Source organism: Enhydra lutris, unplaced genomic scaffold, assembly GCF_002288905.1.
Source record: "Enhydra lutris kenyoni isolate GAN:26980312 unplaced genomic scaffold, ASM228890v2 scaffoldscaffold8, whole genome shotgun sequence".
Taxonomy (NCBI): domain Eukaryota; kingdom Metazoa; phylum Chordata; class Mammalia; order Carnivora; family Mustelidae; genus Enhydra; species Enhydra lutris.
Window position 1 is genome coordinate 19,659,526 of NW_019154092.1, and position 23,066 is coordinate 19,682,591.

At 38.4% G+C, this 23,066-nt stretch overlaps 1 protein-coding gene across 1 annotated transcript in view; it reads right to left on the reverse strand.

Annotated features, from left to right (window-relative positions):
- The window catches only part of LOC111142507 (oxysterol binding protein like 1A), a 236,652-nt gene that overhangs the window by 185,851 nt on the left and 27,735 nt on the right, over positions 1-23,066 (reverse strand). Inside the window, exon 4 of the mRNA XM_022495736.1 lies at positions 22,353-22,427. Coding sequence (XP_022351444.1) covers positions 22,353-22,427 — 75 coding nt within the window. The remainder of the gene's footprint in view (positions 1-22,352; positions 22,428-23,066) is intronic.

Sequence of the window (23,066 nt, forward strand, 5' to 3'; positions counted from 1 at the left end):
CTGATTTCAAAACTTACCTCAAAGCTACAGTAATAAAAACTGTGGTAACGGCATAAAGACAGCCATATAGGCCAACGGAGTATAACAGAGTCTCCAGAAATAAACTCTCACATATATGGTCAAATGACTTTCAACAAGGGTGCCAAGACCATTCTAAAGGGAAAATTTCAACAATTGGTGCTGGGAAAACTGGATTAAAAAAAAAAAAAAAATCAGATCTGTACCCTATACCATATACAAAAAAGCAAAATGGACCAAACCCCAAATGTAAGATCTAAAACAATAAAGATCACAGAAGAAAACAGCAGGAAAGCTTCAAGACATTGGATTCTGCAAAGCTTCAAGACAATGGATTCTGCAAAGATTTTTCAGCTAGGATATCAAAAGCAGTCAAAAAAAGAAATACATCGAAAAAGACTACATCAAAATTTAAAACTTTGTACACAAAAGGGTGTATCAAGAGAGTGAAAGGCAATCCAGAGAACAGGAGAAAATATTTACAAGTCATATACCTGATAAATGTATATCCAGAATATATAAATAACCCCTAAAGCTCAACAAAACCCCCCAAACTATCTGAGTAAAAAATGGGCAAAGAATCTGAAAAGGCTACGTACTATACGATTCCATCTATATGACAATCTGGAAAAGGCAAAACTATAGACAGTAAAAAAAGATCAGTAGTTGCCAGGGCTGGGTTAGGGAGAACAATGAACAGGCGGAGCAGACGGGCAGTGAAAATACTCTAAGATGCTGTAGCGATAGATGCGTACTGTTAGACATTTGTCACAACCCAAAGAACAGACAAGATTGAACCTAAGGTGAACTATGGACTGTGTGTGCGTGGTTGTGTCAATACAGGTTCCGCAGCTGTGACAAATGGACCATTCTGGTGGGAGATGCGGATAATGGGGGAGGCTGTGCATGTGTATGGACAGGACACATGTAAGAAACCTCTATCTTCTCAATTTTGCTGTGAACCTGAAGCTACTCTATAAAAGTCTTCAAAATAAAAAATGTATATATTTTAAACAGGTAAAGGACTTCAAAACACATTTCTCCAAAGAAAGGCCAAGAAGCATATAAACAGATGCTCAACATTTGCATTACAGAAATGTACATCAAAACCAAATGAGATAATATTTGATAACTATTATAATGCCTAAAATTAAGAAGGGTGACAATCACAAGTGTTGTCGAAGTAGAGAAACTGGAACTTTCATACACGGCCACTGGGAATGTAAAATGATGCAAACACTTTGGAAAACAGTGACTGCTCTGCAAAATACCAAGCTGAGATGCTGTATGATGCAGCAATTCCACTGCTAGGTATACACCCAAGAGAAATGAGACCTGAACAAAATCTTACACATAAATGTTCAGAGCCGCATTATTCCTAATATTTGAAAATTGGCAACAACCCAAATGTCCATCAACTGATGAGTGGACCAAATGTCCACACAATGGTACATTTGTTGAGAAAAAGGAATGAAGGACTAATATATGCCATGTCATGGATGAACCTTGAAAATATTACACTAAGTCAAAGAAGCCAGTCACAGGAGACCATGTATTGTAGGAGATGTTCAGAATAGGCAAATCCATAAAGACAGATCAGCAATTGCCTGGAGGCGAGGAGAAGGGGTAACAGAGAGTTACCTGGGTATGTGGTTTCTTCTTGGGATGATGACAGTGTTTCAAAACTGATTATGTTGATGGTTGCAGAAGTCTGTCAACATACCTGAATCACTGAATACTTTAGATGGGTAAATTGTATAGTGTATGAAATAAATCTCAAAGTTGCTTAAAAATGATTATGGCTATTCAAGTCTGGTACCTCATAGCACATTTAAGTTAAGGAATGTTATTTCTCAATCTATTTAATACCTCATCTAACAGACAAAACACTTGGAAAATGTCCATACCCAGATTATTTTTTAGTAATAGCTTTAGGACATAATTCACATACCATAAATTTTACCCTTTTAAATTAAAGTGCACAGTTCTGTGGCTGGTAGCATAGTCACAGTGATGTGTACAATCATCAACAACTAACTTCAGAATATTTTGTCACCTCAAAAAGAAATCTTACCCATTAATCTCTCCCCAATCCTCTTTCCCCTACACCTCTGGCAACCTGCTAATCTATCTTCTGTCTCTATGGATTTGCCTATTCTGAATATTTCTATGAGTAGAATTATCCATTATGTGGCAGACTTTTGTGTCTGGCTCCTTTCACTCAGCACGTTTCCAGGATTCCTTTGTGTTTCACCATGTATCAGTACTCATTCCTTCGTACCGCTGAATGACACTCCCACTGTACCACATTTTATCCACTCATGAGTGAATGAACATTTGGGTTGCATCCACCTTTGGGCTATTATGAATAATGATGCTATGACCATTCTCACATTGATTTTTAAAGCTTTCTTTCTCTATAAAATTAATCTACTTCAGAAGAGCCCGGGTAGCTCAGCTGGTTAAGCGTCCGACTCCTGCTTTCAGCTCAGGTCATGATCTCAGGGTTGTGAGGTCAAGTCTTGTGTCAGGCTCTGTGCTGGGCATGGAGCCTGCTTGGGATTCTCTCTCTCTCTCCCCCACTCTTCCTCTCCTGTGCCCCTCCCATCCCTTCCTCTCTAAAAAACAATTAATCTACTTTTAACAAATTCTACATGAAAATTTTATTTCTTGTAAAGCAATCTCAATGCAGGCTTCAGATTTCAAAGTTAGAAAAAAAGAAATACTTTCTATAAATTATGCTCATTGAACTCTAAGGATTTAGGAGAAGTTCAAGAAAACTAATTCAATGAGTTATAATTTTAATACAACTCTAAGGAAAATACCAGAATATTTTTGGAGGGGTTGGGAGTGGGGAGGGGGCCTCCACTATGTTGATACACTGTATTAGAGAAAGCAGGGAGAAGTGTTAAAAAACTTCAAATATAGCTATCAAAAATATGCATTGCATGTACGGTAAATTTACAACAAAGGAGCCATGAACATACAATGGCTAAAGGACAGTCTCTTCAAATGATTCTGGGAAAACTGGACAGCTGACAGTCAAATGAAAAAGAATGAGACTGGACCACCATATGACACCATGCACAAAAATTAACTCTAAATGGATTAAAGTTTTGAACCTAAGACCCGGAAGCCATAAAACTCCTAGAAAGAAACAAAGCCAGTAATCGCTCTAACATGTGTCCTGGTGATGATTTTTTAGATTTGACCCCAAAAGCAAAAAATTAAAAACAAAAAGTAAAAAACAAAACAAAACAAAACAAAACTGAAATGCTTCTACCCAGCAAAAGGAACTATCAACAAAACAAAAAGGCAACCTACTTAAAGGAAGAAAATATCTGTAAATTGTGTATCTGATAAGGGGTTAATATCCAAAATATTGGGGACCCTGGGTGGCTCAGTCAGCTAACCATCTGCCTTTGGCTCAGGTCATGATCCCAGAGTCCTGGGATCGAGCTCTACATTGGGCTCCCTGTTCAGCAGGGAGTCTGCTTCTCTCTCTCCCTCTGCCTCCCCCTCAACCCCCCCCCACTCCTGCTTGCATGCACGCATGCCCTCTTTCAAATAAATAAAATTCTTTTTAAAAAAAAAATCCAAAATACACAAAGAACTCCTACAAAGAACTCAATAGGAGAAAAACAAATAATCCAATTAAAAGATGAGCAGGAAGGGGTGCCTGGGTGGCTCAGTCAGTTGGGCATCAAACTCTTGGTTTCAGCTCAGGTTATGATTTCAGGGTTGTGGGACTAAGCCCTGCGTCAGGTTCCAAGCTCAGCATAAGTTTGCTTGAGATTCTCTCCCTCTGCCCCTCCCCTGACTTGAGCTGGCACTCTAAAATAGAGATCTTTAAAAAAAAAAAAAAAAATGAGCAGAGACTCTAAATAGACCTTTTCCTAAAGACATTCAGATGGCCAACATAAACAAAAAGATGTTTAACATCACTAATCATCAGTGAATGTAAATCAGAACCACAATGAGATATCACCTCACACCTCTGAGAATGACAATTACCAAAATAACAAGTGTTGGTGAGGATGTGGGAAAAAAGGAAATTTGTGCATACTGCTGGTGGGAATGTGAATGGGTATGGCTATAGAAAACAACATGGACGTTCTTCAAAAAATTAAAAATAGAACTACCATATGATCAGGCAATTGCACTTCTGAGTATTTATCTGTAGAAAACAAAATACTAACCCAAAAGGTATCAGCACACCTATGTTCACTGAAGCATTATTTATAAAAGCCAAGATATGGAAACAACCTAAATGTCCATCAGTGGATGAATGGATAAAGAAACTGTGGTATATATATACAATGGAATATTAGTCAGCCATAAAAAGGGGGGGGGGTATTGCCATTTGCAACAACATGGATGGACCACAAGGGCATTATGCTAAGTAAGTCAAAGTGAAAGACAAATACTATATGATTTTACTTATAAGAATCTAAAAAAGAAAAACCAAACTCAAAGATAGAAAGACTGATGGTTGCCAGACACAGCGGGTAAGGGATGGGAAAAATGAGTGGTGATCAGAAGGTACAAACTTCCAGTTATGAAGTAAATAAGTCATGAGGATATAATGTACAGCATAATGATTGTAGTTAATACCATACTGTATATGTGAAAGTTGCTAAAAGATCTTAAAAGTTCTTAAAAGAAAAAAATGTAACTGTATGGTAACAGATGTTAACTATATTTACTGTGATCATTTTGCAATATATATGGATATTGAGTCCTTATGCTGTACACCTAAACTAATGTTACAAATCAATTATACCTCACTGTTTTAAAGATTTTAGGTAATCTCCACAGCCGACATAGGACTCAAACTCACAGCCCCAAGATTAAGAGTCACATGCTCCACCAACTAAGTCAGCTAGGTGCCCCAATTCTACCTCAATTTAAAAAAAAAAAAAAAAGTTCTATTTTCTTTTTAAAAACTAGTGACTTAAAAGGATAAGTTTTAATTATCCAATATTCATACATGTGGAAACACAATTTCCCAAACTTAGGCAAATAAACAAAGTAGTCCCAAAAATCTAAATTTTTAAAGACAATTTTATTCATTTATTTGACAGAGAGATAGCACAAGCTGGCAGAGCAGCAGGTAAAGGGAGTGGGAGAAGCAGGTTCTGAGCAGGGAACCTGACGTGGGGCTCCATGCCAGGGCCCCAGGATCATAACCTGAGCCAAAGACAGCCATTTTACCTGACTGAGCCACCCAGGTGGATCCAAAATCCAAATTTTTACTGAAAAATATCAACAGAAGTACATCTGAAAAATGATGCGTGATTTCCTAAGATCATAATAAACTTAGAGCAAATTTAAGGCTAGATTTGATTTTTTTTATTTATTTTTTTAAAGATTTTTCTTTATTTATTCAACAGACAGAGATCACAAGTAGGCAGAGAAGCAGGCTCCCCGCTGTGCAGAGAGCCGAATGCGGGGCTTGATCCCAGGACCATGAGATCACGACCTGAGCCAAAGGCAGAGGCTTAACCCACTGAGCCACACAGGTGCCCCTAGATTTGATGTTTTAAAAAACAATTATTTCTAAACAAATTAAAGACTTAATACCCAATATTTAACATTGACTATGTACCACGGTTCCAAAAGTTTTACTTTTATTAACTCATTTAAATTTTCACAAAGATCCTATATGGTAGGTACTATTATAACACCTCTTTTTTTTTTTAAATATATTTTTTTAAGATTTTATTTATTTATCAGAGAGAGAGAGAGACAGAGAGGACATATATGCAGAGGGAGAGGGAGAAGCAGACTCCCTACCAAGCAGGGAGCCCGATATGGGGCTCGATCCCAGGACACTGGGATCATGACCTGGGCCGAAGGCAGATGCTTAACAACTGAGCCACCCAGGTGCCCCTATAACACCTCTTTTTAAAGATGGAAAATCTGAAGCACAGAGGTAAGTAAGTGTTATATACATACACTTATATGAAAACATCATGAAAAAGGTACAAAAACACACCACAAATTCAACAAAATTCACCCTACAATAAAGCCCACAAGTCAGCAAGTCCTACTCATGCTTGCTGAACCTCTACAAGTTTTGAGAAATGTCATTCTTAGACATGAATTGATAGCCAATTACAACCCGAGATTTGAGATCTGATCGGCACAAAGGACAAAGATCAAGACAGAATGGAAAAAAACTTGAGACAAAAACAAAGAAAACCTTAAAAAAGAACTGTAAGATCCTCGGAAAAATATATTTCCTTGATAGGCAAGAAATAAAGGCTTCAAAAAGGAACATTCAGAGAAAAATAAAGGACTCTTAAAAATTAACAGCAAACTAAATATTCAATAGAAACACTGGAAGATGGATTTGAAGAGATCTTTCAAAAAATGGGGGGTCAAGTAGAGATACCTAAGAGGGAACATAGGTGAAAAAAAGATAAAAGAATTAGAGAATCAATCACGAAGGTCTTTTAACTGGTCACCTGGAATTCCAAAAAGATAAAACTGAATAGAAATGCAGAGCCACATGCAGATTTTTTTTTTTAGAGAAGCAATTCACAAAGTAAAGTCTTAAAGATTTTTTTTTTTTTGCCTTTTAAAAAAGATTTGAGAGAGAGCATGAGCACGTGAGCACAAGTAGGAGGGGCAGAGAGGGAGAGAATCTCAAGCAGACTCCATGCTGAGCCACACTGAGTGGGGCTCAATCCCACCACCAGGAGATCACGACCCAAGCCAAAACCATGAGTCAGATGCTCAACTACCTGAGCCACCCAGGCGCCCCTTAAAGATTGTTAAGATGTGCTAAACATTAACTGCTACATGTAAGTAGTTACATGTAGCAGTTAATCAACGCAATGGAACACTTAGGTACCCCACAGTCTCTGAAGTTGCCACAAGAAAAGCCTGTTTCATAAATTAACTGGGACTTGCACATTCCATGTGGATTTAGAAAGCTGGAAAGGCTATCACACCCCTCTAATTAAAAAAAAAAAAAAAAAAAAGAGGTAAAAACAGATAATCTATAAAATGATTACTTTGCCTTAACCCAGAGAACTGAGATGGCATAGCACCTAACTATAGGCATACCACATTTTATTGGGCTTTGCAGATCTTTTAAAACAAATTGAAGGTTCATGGCAATCCTGCATCCAACAAGTCCATCGGAACCATTTTTCCAAACAGCATTAGCTTACTTTATATTTGTGTTACATTTTGCTTATTCTTACCTTATTTCAAACATTTTCATGATTTTTTTATTTGCTATAATGATCTGTGATCAGTTTGGGGGCACCATGAACCATGCCCACAGAAAACAGCAAACTTATTAATAAATGTTGTGTGTGCTTTGACTGCTCCAGTGACCAGCCATTCCCCATCTTTCTCTCCAGGGGCCTCCCTAGTCCCAGAGACACAATACTGAATTTATGCCAATTAATAACTCTACAACGACCTCCAAATGTTCATTCAAGTGAAAGGAAGAGTCACACTTCTCTCACTTTAAATCAAAAGTCAGAAATGATTAAATTTAGCGAGGAAGGCAGGGCCACAGCTGAGACAGGCTATGCTCTTGGGCCAAACAGCCAAGTTGTGAGAACAAGGAAAGTTCTTGAAAGAAATTAAAAGTGTTACTCCAATGAACACACAATGATAAGAAAGTGAAAGCCTTATTGCTGGGATGGAGAAAGTTTGACTGGTCTGGATAGAAGACCAAACCAAAGCCTTGATTCCCTTAAGCCAAAGCCTAATCCAAACTCTCTTCAGTTCTGGGAAGGCTGAGAGAGGTGAGGAAGCTGCAGGAGAGAAGTCTGAAGCTGGTGGACAGTGAATGGTGAGGTTTAAGACAAGAAGCCGCCTCCATGACATCACAGTGAAGGTGAAGCAGCATGTGCTGTTAGAGAAGCTCAAGTGACCCAGAAGCTCCAGCTAAGATCATTAACGAGGGTGGTTACACTGAGCAACGGATTTCTAATCTAGATGAAATGGTCTTATTTTGGAAGAAGATGCCATCTAGACTTTCACAGCTAGAAAGAGAAGTCAATGCCCAGCTTCAAAGCTTCAAGGGACAGGTTACCTCTCTTGTTAGGGGCTACTGCAGCTGGGGACTTTGAGTGGAAGCCAATGTTCATTGACCATTCTGACAATTCTAGGGCCCTGAAGAATTATGCTAAGTCTGCTCTACCTGTGCTCTACAAATGGAACACCAAAGCCTAGATGACACCACATTTGTTTACAAACGGTTGACTAAGTATTTTAAACCCACGGTTGAGATCCACAGCTCAGGGAAAAAAAAAAAAAAAAAAAAAAAAAGATTCCTTTCAAAATATTACTGCTCATTGACAAGGCACCTGGTTGCCCAAGAGGTTTGATGACGATGTACAGTGAAACTGAGGTTGTTCTCATGCCTGCTAACACAACATCCATTCAGCCCAGGGATCAAGGAATAATTTCAACTTTCAATTCTTGGGACTTAAATACATTTCATAAGGCCATAGCTGCTACAGTGATTCCTTTGGTGGATCTGAGCAGAGTTAAGTTGAAAACCTGGAAAGGATTCACCATTCTAGAGGCCACTAAGAACATCTGTGATTCAGAAGAAGCCAAAATACTAACAACTGTAATTTAAGTTTGGAAGAAGTTCATTCCAACCCTCATGGGTGACTCTGAGGGGCTCCAGACTTCCGTGGAGGAAGTCACTGTGTATGTGCTGGAAACAGCAAGAGAAGCAGCATTAGAAGTGGAGCCTAAAGATGTGGGTGCAAGGCTGCAAGTTCATGGTAGAATATTCAGAGATGAAGAGTTGCCTCTTATGGAAGAGCAAAGAGAGTGGTTTCTTGAGATGGAACCTACTTCTGGGGAAGATGCTGTAAAGATTGTTGAAATAAGAACAAAAGGTCTAGAATAGCACATAAACTTAGTTGATGACAGTTGATGATGGCAGCGTTTGAGAGGATTGGCTCTAATTTTGAAAGAAATTCTACTGTGGGTAAAACATAACCAAACAGCATCACATCCTACAGAGAAATGGTTCGTGAAAGGAAGACTTCATCTGTGTGGGAAAATTCATTCTGTTGTTATTTTAAGAAACTGCCACAGCCATCCCAACCTCCAGCAACCACCATAAACATGGACGTAAGAACCACCACCAGCAAAAAGATGAGGACTCACTAAAAGACCAGGTGACGGTTAGCATTTTTTAGCAATATTTTTAATTAAAGTATATACATTGTTTTGTTAGATATAATGCTATTGCACACTTAATTGACTACAGTGTAAATGTAAATTTTATATGCACTGGGATACCAAAAAATTCATGTGACTTAACTTTTTTGTGATATTTGCTTTATTGAAGTTGCCTGGAAACAAGCCCCCAGTATCTTTGAGATATGCCTGCGGTAAAATCTAAGGAAACTGCCCCAAAATAAGCACTGGCTCACCTATGGCAGGTATAGCAGTAAGACAGGGACTGCCAGACAAGCAGGTAACAGAATTCAGCTGAAATTTTTAACGAATTGCTACAGGCGGAAACACTGGCGTGAGAACACAGAACCTCTGTGAACCACACATGTAAGGGAAACTCACACCCTCCTGCACACTCCTCCTGGTGCTTTAAAAACAAAAAACAAACAAACCAAAAAAAACGTGTAGGGTAAGATGGAGGTTCATGCAGGTGACCAGAGAAAGCCTTACCCTCAGTGGCGCAGGCCCAGAGTAAGGGGCTGCCACTGCTGCAGAAAAGGCGTAAAACCCCCAAGCAAGCCTTTCTGCCTTATGTTAATAAGAATAACACTGCTGTGAGAAGGGCAGCAAATCTTTCATCCAGAGGGCACAGTGAAGATCCTTTCACCCAAGGAGAGGGACAGGAAACAATCAAGGATCCATGCCATGAAAGGTCTACTGTTACAGGAGAAGCAGGATCACTGATGAAACACGATCTAAGGGGCGCCTGGGTGGCTCAGTGGGTTAAGCCGCTGCCTTCGGCTCAGGTCATGATCTCAGGGTCCTGGGTCGAGCCCCGCATCGGGCTCTCTGCTCGGCAAGGAGCCTGCTTCCTCCTCTCTCTCTGCCTGCCTCTCTGCCTGCTTGTGATCTCTTTCTGTCAAATAAATAAATTAAAAAAAAAAAAATTATTAAAAAAAAAAAAAAGAAACACGATCTAAGAAACCCCTGTCCCTTAAGCAGGGACACAAGGCCTAAAATGCAGGCTGGACCAGGACAATGCAACTCACTCTGTCCCCTCCTCCTACCCCAAGACTTGCAAGTGCTGAGAACAAGCAAGAGCAGTCCATTAATGGGGGAGAAGCAACAGAATGGAGAGAAACACTCTCTGAGGCACAGGGCACACTAGGAAGGCCGAAAGCTTAGGGTGAACATCAAAAGGAACATCAAAAACAAAACAAAAACAAACAAAAAACCTTCAGAAAAATCAGCCTGCAACTTACGCAAAGGCAATATTGAATTTCAAAATAGAAATTTGAAGCCAGTGGTGCACTGAAGGTAACCATGGCAACAACACCCAAGCTTAGATCTACTCTAGACTAGACTGAATCAACCTCCCATACTAAGAGGTAGGCCCATTTCTAGACCCAATACTATTTACCTCTGTCTCTATTAGCTTATACACACTCTTTAACATTCCATAAAAAACTATCAGACACACACATACACACACACGCACACAGAACGATCCACTATCAAGAGGCAAAGTGATCAACAGAATGACACAGAAATGACCAAGATGTTGAAATGATCAGATAGGAAACTTAAAATAACTATGATTATTACATCAAAAGGTCTAGTGGAAAAGGTGGACTACATACATAAAGGAAAATGCTAGAAATAAAAATCACAGTAACAGAAATAAGGAATGCCTTCAATTGTATCAGTAGACATCAGGGCAGTGGTCAGGAAAGATCAATAAACTTGAAGACAATATTTGGCTAATCTCTATTGACCTAAGAGGAAAAAGTGAAGAGAGGGAGAGAAATGGGACAGAAAAAAGAAGAAACAGAACTGAGCACCAGTAGCTGTGGAATGATGTCAGCCTAACAAATGTGTATTAAGCTACTAAAGAATTTGTATGATGCAGTAGCTTCTCAATCCAGCAAAAACGAGAAAAAAAACTACATACACATGCACATACACATATAAAAATGACAAAAGTAGTATCTGTTACCATGTGCCCATGTAATTTGCCCTCAGGAATGCCATGTTGTTAGCCATTTCCGGAACTCTCTGCAGGCCAGTCCTTCCAACCTTGCCACTCTGAACTCACTGCTCATCACTCTAATTGCATCCACCTGGCTTCTGATGTTTAGGTGCCACCTCCAGGCCTTTAATGTTTCAGGCTCCTATGACTTATATTCCCAGCATATCCCACTGCCATTAGTGAACCAGGTCTGCAATGTCATTTCCTAATGGCAGCTGTAGACCTCAGAGGATAATACTCAGTAAAGTTCTCAGTCCCTGAAGCAAATAACACATTATATGTTAATTTAATTAAAAAAAAAAAAAAAAAAGGTTCTCGGTGATGCTGGGTGCCTTTTCTACCAGTCATTTCTTCCCACTTTGGTAAATGATGTATCCTCTAGGCCCTGCCAGGCACAAAATCATCCAGTATGATCTTATCTACTATGTCCAATCTAGCAAGCTGTTCATTTAAAACCTTCTACTCTCTGCAATGGCATTTCTGGCATTTTGACACCTATAGGGGGCCACTGTTTTGTATATGCTGCTAGGAACCATCTAAGTGAAAACTCAATTCATACCATCAAAAAAGTCAGTGATGAATGGTCCAAAGCTGGAGACAGTTGTTGAAGAAGTCATGACACCTGGTCCAGTTTCTGCACCTGAATCAATTTTGGACTGAAAACTATTAAAGGAGAGACCAGATTCTGGAAGGAAAGATTTTGCAACAGCAAACCAAATGTACATAGCCATGAATTCCCTAGACTATTTCCAAAAGGACAAATGACAATTTACTCAAGTAACTACACTGGGGAAAGGTGAATATCCAAACATTTCAGGAATTGTTAGGTATAAGGTTCAAGTTGACACTGATGCCAAGAGACCTAAAGTGTCATCTGGCTCCTCACTTAGAAAGGGGGCATATATGAGAGCTAGATAATGAAACCCTGGCCCAGGTCTGGCTCACAGTGCATGCACTGGGTCCACAATCACATCCAGTAGTCACCCACCACCCACCCCCAGTCCATGAATACATAATTAGAATAGACACACTTAGCTGTTGGCAAAGTTTCATGCGGCTTCCTTGGTCTATAGGGTAAGGGCCAAATGGAAGGGCCAAAACTGCCCTCCCCCATCCCTGGCCAAGAAAAAAATCAAAACTAATATCCCATATGGGTTGGAATGGCAGAAATCAGTGTCATCTTTAAAAACCTCAAAATGCAGAGGCACCTGGGTGGCTCAGCTAGTTAAAATGTCTGAATCCTGATCTCAGCTCAGGCCTTAATCTCAGGGTCATGAGTGCAAGCCCTACATTGGGCTCCTCACTGGGCATGGAGCCTACTTTAAAACAAACAGAAAACCTCAGAGTGTAAAGCTGATGGTCCCTATCATATTTCCATTTAATTCACCAGTCTAACACTGCAAAAACCAGACAGAATGTGGAAGATGACAGTGGACTTTCATAAATTCAAACAGCCCTTATGATCACCACTCTGCAAAACAAGCTACGTTTGCTAGGGCAAGTTAATATTACCTGAGGACATGGAACACATCAACTAATCTGACAAAGGAATTCTTCTCCTTTCCAATTAGGAAAAAAGACCAAAACTAGTTTGTATTCTCATGGACAAAGTGTACATTTACAGTACACTACATTACAGTACAGTACATTACATTACAGTGCCATTTGGCCATCCAGCAGACCATCACACTGGTCTACTTTACCAATGACATCATGTTAAAAGAACCAGATGAGTAAGCAAAGACTAGAACGTTGAAAGCCTTGGTAAGACATAATGTTCCAGGGAGTAGAAAATAAATCTTAGGAAGAATTCAGGTAAAAAAAAGTTACCATGTTAGTAACTTTTTTAAAGGTTCAGTGATCTGGGTAATGCCAGGACATTGTCTCCAAAGAAAACAAATTATTCCATCTTGCACTTCCAGAAACAGAAGGAAGCACAATTCCTGACCAGCTTCTTCAGGTTCTGGAGCAGCGTAATCCACACCTAAGAATATTGCTCTGATCCATATGCCAGGAGATGAGAAAGGGTGTCTGAAGACTCAGCTCCCTATTAAAGGAGAGGCAAGAAGAGTTACCCTTTTACCAGAGGTAACTAAACTTGATCAGAAGAAAGTAAGACTACACACAAGGGGGACATGGAGGAGCATATCTGGCATGCAAATGGTACACTTAGGTGTCTCTCAGTATTCCCTCATCCAATTTGACAATAAATTAACCAGTGTGAAAACCCCAAGCTTAGAAAGAGCATGGCCTTCTCAGATCTCCAGTGATGAGGGCCTGAGTCACAGCACTGGATAAGCCATGAAGACAGGAAGTGCTAGCCAAGAGGAGGGTGTAAACAGAATGAACAGTAGAGGAGGGGAGATGAGGATTCATTGGTGGCCCAAAGGTCAACTACAGCAACAGGGGTTATAGTCTGTCCCACTATCCTTCTTCCTCTAAGTTTGTCCTAGAAGGAGAGGCCCACTGGAACCTGAAGGGGCTGCACCCAGAAGCCCATGAAGAAGCAAATGTGAACAGAATAGAGGGTGGGCTGTGGTCGAAGCTGTGCTGCACAGTCCAGCCCTGCCCTGAGGAATAAAGGACTTAGTACCCTAGATGGTGGGAGTGCCCAGGAGGCAGCCACTACCTTTAGTCATTCCAGGGATTGCCTCAGCTGACAAGAGCTGCCTCACACAAGTTCACGTCCCTTCCCAGGGCAGCCTGTACCTGCTGACTGACCATCACCCGGGTTGAGCTCTCTCACTTCAAACCGGAACAGCTCTGAAGGTCACCTCTCTGGCAGAGCTCCCCCCAGTTGGCTCAGGTATCCCCTCGAGAGTGCATCATAACTCAACTTCAGCCTCTACCCACTCCAACTAGCCTCCTGCCTTCCCACAAGTGTGATCCCACAGCACTGCAATTAACCTGTTGCACACTCTTCTCCAGCCCAGCTGGCTTCCTGGGAAGCCCGAATTGTAAGAAATGGCAATGTTTCTGCCTATATTTCAGGGTAGTCATTTTCTATTAAATGAAACAACACAGGGGCGCCTGGGTGGCTCAGTGGGTTAAAGCCTCTGCCTTTGGCTCAGGTCATGGTCCCAGGGTCCTGGGATCGAGCCCCATATCGGGCTCTCTGCTCAGAGGGGAGCCTGCTTCCTTCTCTCTCTGCCTGCCACTCTGCCTACTTGTGATCTCTGTTGAATAAATAAACAAAATCTAAAAAAAAAAAAAAAAAAAAAAAAAAAAAAAAAAAATCTTTAAAAATAAATAAATAAATAAACAACACATGTCAGGTCATTTTTGGAGTGCCTGATACAGAGCAGGCATTTAATACATAAGCATGAGAGATGGTAATTTAAGGAACAAGATAGATAAACTTACATAAACCTCAGGATTATATGTATCCTCTATATGCCAGGTGATAAATACACAATTTCTGAGGCACACAACATAGGAAGCATTCATTTTAAGTATATTCTCAGTTCTGCTAGAAAACAGTAAGGCAACACAAAGGTCAGTACCACAATCCAATTATTTACTGTACTGATCGTATCCCTGTTTTATAATGATCACAAAAGACGTAAAAACTTAAAAGAAAAAATGCTAAGTATATCTTAAAATTCTGGTATGTTAATTTTTATTAACTAACACTAGGGGTCACTAATTACCAAGAAAAGCCTGGAGGTCCCTCACAAAATTTTGGAAGATTTATATTCCAAAGAACAAGAATGTAAAGTGCTTTAACCAAATCCTTTTTCAACTCATTCTAGTTATTAAATCACAGAATCTCACAACCATATTTTAAATTATATTCATGTTAAGGATCACACCCGAACAAGATAATTGAATTCTTTTCATGAGCACAATTAGAAAATTAAACTTTCTGCAAAATTCAATCACGCTTAAATATTAAACACACAAATTTTTAAAGTTTCCTGTGTGAGGTACCAATTTAGCTTCAGCTAAATTTTCTAATACAAGAGATAATAGGATATATATGATAATGCTCACATCAAACTAAAGCCTAATTTAGCATAGTCTCATGCTTGAAGTTCAAGAATCCAGCAGAAATGGACAAATATGTGAAGAACCAAGTACAGACAAATGAGCTGGTCTGATATAGGTATTCAGAGATGGGCAGAAAGACGTGTGGTATGCTGGTCAAAAATACAAAAACTGAAATGTGTTAATTCCTTGAAAGCAAGATTAACACAATCTAGTAGTAAAGACATGAATGACAGTAACTACAAGGTAGAAGATAAAAGAAAATGAGGTAATATGCTCAGGAAATCTGGAAAAGCATAGCTTTCTTCTAGCTGCAGCAAGTCAGGAAAGAATTTATGGAGATAGCATCTGAGCTGCACGGTCAAGAATGCCATCTCATGGCATTGGTCCAGAGAACTTGCTTACACAGAACAAAAACGAGTAGGGAAGGGCTATGAAGGGAAAGAGCAAGTAGTTCGTGTAAGGATCAGGCAAATTAAGCCATCTGCAGTTCATTTCTGCAATCCCATAAAGTATAACAAGTTACCCACTACTTTTATTTTTTACCATAAAAGATACATGTTTCTTAGCTTTAGCAAGACTCTGTATCTGGTTCACAAGTATCAACATGTGGGTAGATAGACTGTAATGGTGTAAAACACACTAAATCCAACATGCTTATTAAGCACATACAAGATTCATTCATGGTAATTTACACAATCAGTTAAATCTCAGAATGGTAAGTGTGAAATAATATAATAAATTTACTGACTTGCGATAAATACACATATATCTTAGTATAGGATTTTAAAATAATCTTTAGGGATATTAAACTATGGTCAGTAATCAAATAAACCCTATAGCATACATAGTTCACAGAGTTCAAATCATTCAAATAAGTGGAAAGAAAATCAGGAAAAGGGGTAAAGCAATTTTTGTCTAGGGTGCTGTGAAGAGATCAGAGAACTGTCATTCTGAAAAAGGAGTGTAAAACTGAACAAAACTAATCATTCCATGGTGCTGGGTGTTCAATAAAGACAAACAACAAATTGGAAGGTATATTCAAAGTGATCTGAAGGAGCACGTGCACCCGAATGTTTATAGCAGCAATGTCTACAATAGCCAAACAATGGAAAGAACCTAGATGTCCATCAACAGATGAATGGGTAAAGAATATGTGGTATATATACACAATGGAATACTACGCAGCCATCAAAAGAAATGAAATCTTGCCATTTGCGACAACGTGGATGGAACTAGAGGGTATCGTGCTTAGCGAAATAAGTCAATCGGAGAAAGATAACTATCATATGATCTCCCTGATATGAGGAAGTGGAGATGCAACATGGGGGGTTAAGGGGATAGGAGAAGAATAAATGAAACAAGATGGGATTGGGAGGGAGACAAACCATAAGTGACAATCTCACAAAAACAAACTGAGGGTTGCTGGGGGGAGGGGGGTTGGGAGAGGGAGGGTGGGGTTATGGACACTGGGGAGGGTATGTGCTATGGTGAGTGCTGTGAAGTGTGTAAACCTGGCGATTCACAGACCTGTACCCCGGGGATAAAAAATTATATGTTTATAAAAAATAAAAAATAAAATAAAAAAAGGCATATTCAACAGAACTAGGATATCAGGGGAGCTCATCAGCCATCGTTAGCCTTGAAACAGTAGGCTATTCCCATCCCTCACCCACCCCCAATTCCTAATACCATCACATTGAGGGGACAGGATTTCAACACATGAATTTTAGGGGGACATAGTCTAACAGAAACCATGCTAGAACATTAAAACAATTTTTTTAAAAAAGAGGAGAGCTATCAGCAGGGCTGGTATATTCCAGATTTCACAGATGAAGACCAGACTAATAAAAAAAAGAAAAAAAGAAAGCAGACAAGTCAGAATTGAGTTGCTAAATGCATTATAAAAAATGTCCAGTTGTAAATAAAAACTTGTCAGACATTCAAAGAAACCAAACACCCATAAGGAGAAAACTGCGGATAATAGAAATGGACTGTCAGTGGGCCTGTACTGTTAAATTTAGCAGATAAAGAGTGCAAAGAGTGCAAAGCTGCTTAAAAACTTTAATATCCAGAGAAATTAAAATTTTACACTGAAGAATATTTGTGTAACACAAAAGAAGGTAGTAAAGGAGGAACAAAAGAACAAAAAACCTGAGACCTATAGAAAAATACAAAATCAAGGATGTAAATCACAAATTACTAATTAGGTGTGAATAGACTAAACACTAAACCAAAACGCAGAATTGTCAGACTAGATAAAAGCACACAATTGAAGAGGTGGCCAACAGACACATGAAAAGATGCTCAATATCACTCATCATCAGGGAAATGCAAATTGAAGTCACAATGAGGTATCTTCTCACAACTGTTGGAACAGCTAAAATAAAGAAGAAATAAGTATTGGTGTGGATGTGGAGAAAAGGGAACCCCCATGCACTCACTGTTCGTAGTAATGTAAATTGGTACAGCCACTGTGGAAAACATTAAGGAGGTAGCTCAAAAAATTAAAAATAGGAATACCAAGTGATCCAATAATTCCACCACTGGGCATTTATCCAGGGAAAATAAAAACACTAATTTGAAAAGATGTAGCATTATGTTTACTGCAGTGTTCTCCACAGTCAAGACATGAAAGCAATGTAAGCATCCATCAACAGATGAATGGATAAGGAAGATGTCACACACACACACACACACACACACAAAGTGCACGCACGCACGTGCATGGAGTATTACATAGCCATAAAAAAGGACACAATCGTGCCATTTGCGACAACATGGGTGGACCTAGTGGGTATTGGTAAGTGAAATAAGTCAGACTGAGAAAGACAAATATGCTATGACTCCACTTGTAAGTCGAGTCTATAAAAAATGAATGAACAAAAAGCAGAATCAAAACTATAAATACAGGGGCGCCTGGGTGGCTCAGTGGGTTAAGCCACTGCCTTCGGCTCAGGTCATGATCTCAGGGTTCTGGGATCGAGTCCCACATCGGGCTCTCTGCTCAGCAGGGAGCCTGCTTCCCTCTCTCTCTCTGCCTGCCTCTCCGTCTACTTGTGATCTCTGTCAAATAAATAAAATCTTAAAAAAAAAAAAACTATAAATACAGAGAACTAATGATTACCAGCAGAGAAGGGACTGGGAAGAGTAAAATGGGTGAAGTGGAGAGAGAGATACATGCCTCCAGTTATGGAATAAGTAAGTCACTGGAATATAAAGAGCATAAAGGAATACAGTCAATGATATTCTAATAGGGATGTAATGGGACAGATGGTAGCCTCACTTGCAGTGAACATAGTGTAAGGTATAAACTTGTCAAATCACTGAGTTGTCCACCTGAAACTCATGTAACATTGTGTCAACTTTACTTAAAACAGAAAAACCTTCACATAATTGAATTACATGCTGTCTACAAGAGATAGACTTTATATTCAAAACTAGAAGTTGAAAATAAATGTATAGGGGCGCCTGGGAGGCTCAGTTGGTTAAGTGACTGCCTTCAGCTCAGGTCATGATCCTAGAGTCCCAGGATCAAGTCCCACATCATGCCCCTGCTCAGAAGGGCATCGGCTTCTCCGACTCTCCCCCTTCTCATGCTCGCTCTCTGATCTTCTCTCTCAAATAAACAAAATTTTAAAAAAGAATGTTTAAGAAAATAAAGTATAAAAGAGATATAATGCAACCAGTAGCCATAAAACAGCTAGACTAGCTATATTATCACAAAACAAAATGAACTTTATAACAAGTAATATTACTAAATGCAAAAACATTTTGTAATAACAAAAAGTTAATAAATGAGGAAGATATATGCTATGTAATATATTCCATATAACCTCATTACAAATGGGTATGGGCCTAACAGGGTCCCAAGATTCATAAAGCAAAAACTGACAAAATTGAAACTACACAATTCCAGAATTATAGCTAGACTTCAATATCACACGCTCGATATCTGATAAAACAGAAAGTCAGTTAAGTATAAATGATTTGAACAACCTTATCAACTCACTCAATGGACATTTATAGAACAGAACATACAGCTTTTTCAAGCACTCAAAGAACATTCTCCTCGGTATATCAAATGCTATACCACAAGTTAATTCCTAATAAATTTATTATTTTAAGTAGGCTCCATGTCCAGCACGGAGCCCAACACAGGGCTTGAACCCACAACCCTGAGATCGAGACCTGAGCTGAAATCATGAGTCAGACACTTAACTGACTGAACCACCCATGCACCCCCACATAAGTGTTAAAAGAATTTCATATTCTTCAATAAATAATTCAAAGTATGTTATCTGATCATAAGAGAAATAAGAAATCAACAATGGAAAGAAATTTGGAACAATTTCTTAAAATTGTTGGCCAAATATGTGGCAGACACACTTCTAAATAACCCTTACTTCCCTATGGGTCAAAGAAGAAATCATAAAATGTCAGAAAATATCTTAAAATGAAAAAACACAAATGTCAAAATGTATTACTGTGTATACAGCTAAACGGAAGTTTCTAGCTTTAAATGCCCATACTAGAAAAGAACAAAGGACTCAAATCAATAAACTAAGCCTTCATTTTAAGGGGAAAAAAAACCCAGAAAATTAAAAAGCAGAAAAGAGTTATAAAATCAGAACAGCAATTAATGAAATAAACAGAAAAATAAAGAATATCAATAAAATCATACATCAGCTCTTAAAGAGCAACAAAATTGATAAATCTTTAGCCAAACTAACCAAGACAAAAAGATTACATAAATTGGCCAGAACAAATGAAACAGGGGCTATCATTACCAACCCTACAGATATGAAAAATCACAGGAGAATATTATTAATAACTTTATGCCAAGAAATTAGAAAACTTAGGTGAAATGGAAAAATATCCAGAGAGACAAAATAACCAAAGTAGACTCAGGAAGAAACAGAAAATCAGAACAGACCTACATAAAGTAAATTGTTTCAATAATTTAAAATCTTCCCCCACAGAAAGCCCAAGCATAGATGGTTTACCTGGTGAATTCTATCGAAGATTTAAAGAAGTAATAATACAAATCCTTCACAAACTACTTCAGAAAACAGGATAGAACAGTTTCCAACTCATTCTATAAGGCCAGTACCACTCTGTTATTAAAGTCAAATAAACTTTTGTACTTGAGTTTGTACTCAAGGAAACAAGACTATAAAGCAGTATCACTCATGAATACAGACCCAAAAAATCCTTAACAAAACATTAAACAGAATCCAGAAACACATAAAAACAATTATCCAGTATCAAGTGGAATTTACACAGGAATGCTTAATATCCCCAAATCAATTAATGTAATATACCATATTAATAGATTAAGGGGAAAAGTCACATGATCATCTCAAAAGACAGGGGACTAGCATCTGACATCCATTCATAAAAACTTTCAACCAACTAGAAATAGAATAACACTTCCTCAACCTAAAAAAGAACACCGGAGATAAACCCACAAACACCATACTTATTGGTAAAATACTAAATACTATTCCCCTAGGATCAAAAAACAAGAATTTCTGCTCTCACCATGTTTACTCAACAGTATACTAGGTTCTAGTAAAATAAAGAACAGGAGAAAAGAATCCAGATTTGAAAGGAAGAAGTGAATTTGTCTTTACTTCAGATGATATAATCCAGTGTATAGAAAACCCTAAGAAATTTACAAAACCTACTTGAATACTGAACAAGTTCAGCAAGAACACAGGATACAGATCAACAGCAAAAGATCAACTTGTCTTTCTATATAGCTGCAGCAAGAAATCAGAAAAGGAAATTAAAAAAAATTTTCATTCAAAATATAATAAAAAAGAATTCAATGCCTGGAAATACATTTAACAAGAGTAGAAGATCTGTATGTTGAAAACATCAAAACATTGCCAGGAGAAATTAAAGATCTAAATAAAGGCACAGATATTTCATATTCATGGATTGAAAGACTCAATATAGTTAAAGTGGCCATTCTTCCCAAAAGGATCTATAGATTCTAGACAACACAACGTCAGTCAAAATGCTAATAGGTGTTTCTGTAGAATTTAACATAACCCTAAAATTTATATGGAAATACAAACTTTTCAAAAATACATTTACTGGGGGGTGCGGTTTGCAGAGAGAATCTCAAGCAGACTGCACACTGAGTGCAGAGCTCAGTGCCGGGCTGGCTCTCATGGCCCTCAGATCACCATCTGAGCCAAAACCAACGTCAGACACTTAACCAGCTGAGCCACCAGGCGCCCCTGGAAATAGAAACTTTTGACTGTAAATAGCCAGGATAATTTAAATCACAGTTGGAAAACTCAGACCACCCAATATCAAAACTTAATTATGAAGTTACTGTGATAAAGGCAGTATAGTACTGATGAAACAATACAGATCAAAGGAACACAACAGAAAGTTTAGAAATTTATGGTCAATTCATTTCAACAAGGGTGCCAAGACAACACAATGGGAGAAAAGTCCTTCCGGTAAACAGTGAAAAGATTAAAAAATGTGACACAGCCATAAACTGGAATGTTATCCAACCATAAAAAGGAAAAAATTACTGATACATGGATGCTATAGCATGGAAAAACTTCAACAGTATCACTCTAAATTCAAGAAGCCAGACACAGAAGTTTGTATGATTTCATTTACAAGAAATTTCTAGAAAAGACAAACATCCTAGAGAAAAACAATCAGCAGTAGCCTGAGGCATGGGAGAACATCAGGGAATGAACAAACAGGCATGAGGAAACTTTCTAAGCTGATGGAAATGTTCTAAAACTGGATTGTCAGAGCTATGTAACTATGTAAATGTACCAAGAATCACTGAAATGTGCACTTACCATAGGTGCGTTTTATGCAACATAAAATTGTACCTCGATGAAGTGGGTTTTTTGTTTTTGTTTTTTTAAAGAAACAATCAGGAGTTTCCCCATCCTTAGAGGACAGGAGCAGGGACTGTAGGAGCTCCTATCAGGATGCCAGAGTGGAAGTACCTGACCTCATTGTTCATTCTAAGAGCTTGTGGCCTTTTGACCCAGAGTGCTGGTTTATGTATTTCTTGTGTCCCCCAGTTGCTATTCATAGGCTCATAAAAAACATGTGACTACTCTTACAAATATTCCAGTTGCAAACACTGAACATGGAATGTATTCACCTTTCGTCCTGTAAAGGCAGCTCGATGAAGTGGAGTGTCTCCCATGTCGTTCAATACATTCACTTCTGCACCAGCCTGACAAACATGAAAACTTTAGACATCTTTCACATGTCAAGAAATATACAAAAGCGAAAAAAATTCCTTAAAAAGATACTAAATATTTTTTAAAAAATTTAAGTAATCTCAACACCCCGTGGACCTCGAACTTACAACCCCAAGATCAAGAGTTGCATGCTCTACTGAATGAAGTAGGAACCCCAAAATATATTAAATATTTCAAAATTAAAATAATGTTAGTATTCATTGGTTGTCACTACTAAAATTCAATTCAATTCATAGAAAAACAGTAAAGCTTCCTGAAAGGTAAAAGTCTACCTGATACATTAGAAGAGCAAAAAGCTATTTTCCTTCAAAAATCTATAGACCTTCACTCTACTTTAAAAACCCTCACTGAAAAAACTGAATGAAATTCTGAATTTTCTCCAATTTAATAAGCTTTCAGTAAAGAAAAAGATCCCACTATTTAAACATACAGCCCAATTTTAAGACATAAAACACAATTTTAGAAATATCAATGTGAAAAATTATCACGGAATTGAAAAATATAAGATCTTAAATCATGTGGTGCTCATTAAGAGATTCTAGCATCATTTTTGAATTATTTAGGATGTTATTTTTTCAACTATTACATTAAAAACTAGTATCTTCGGGCGC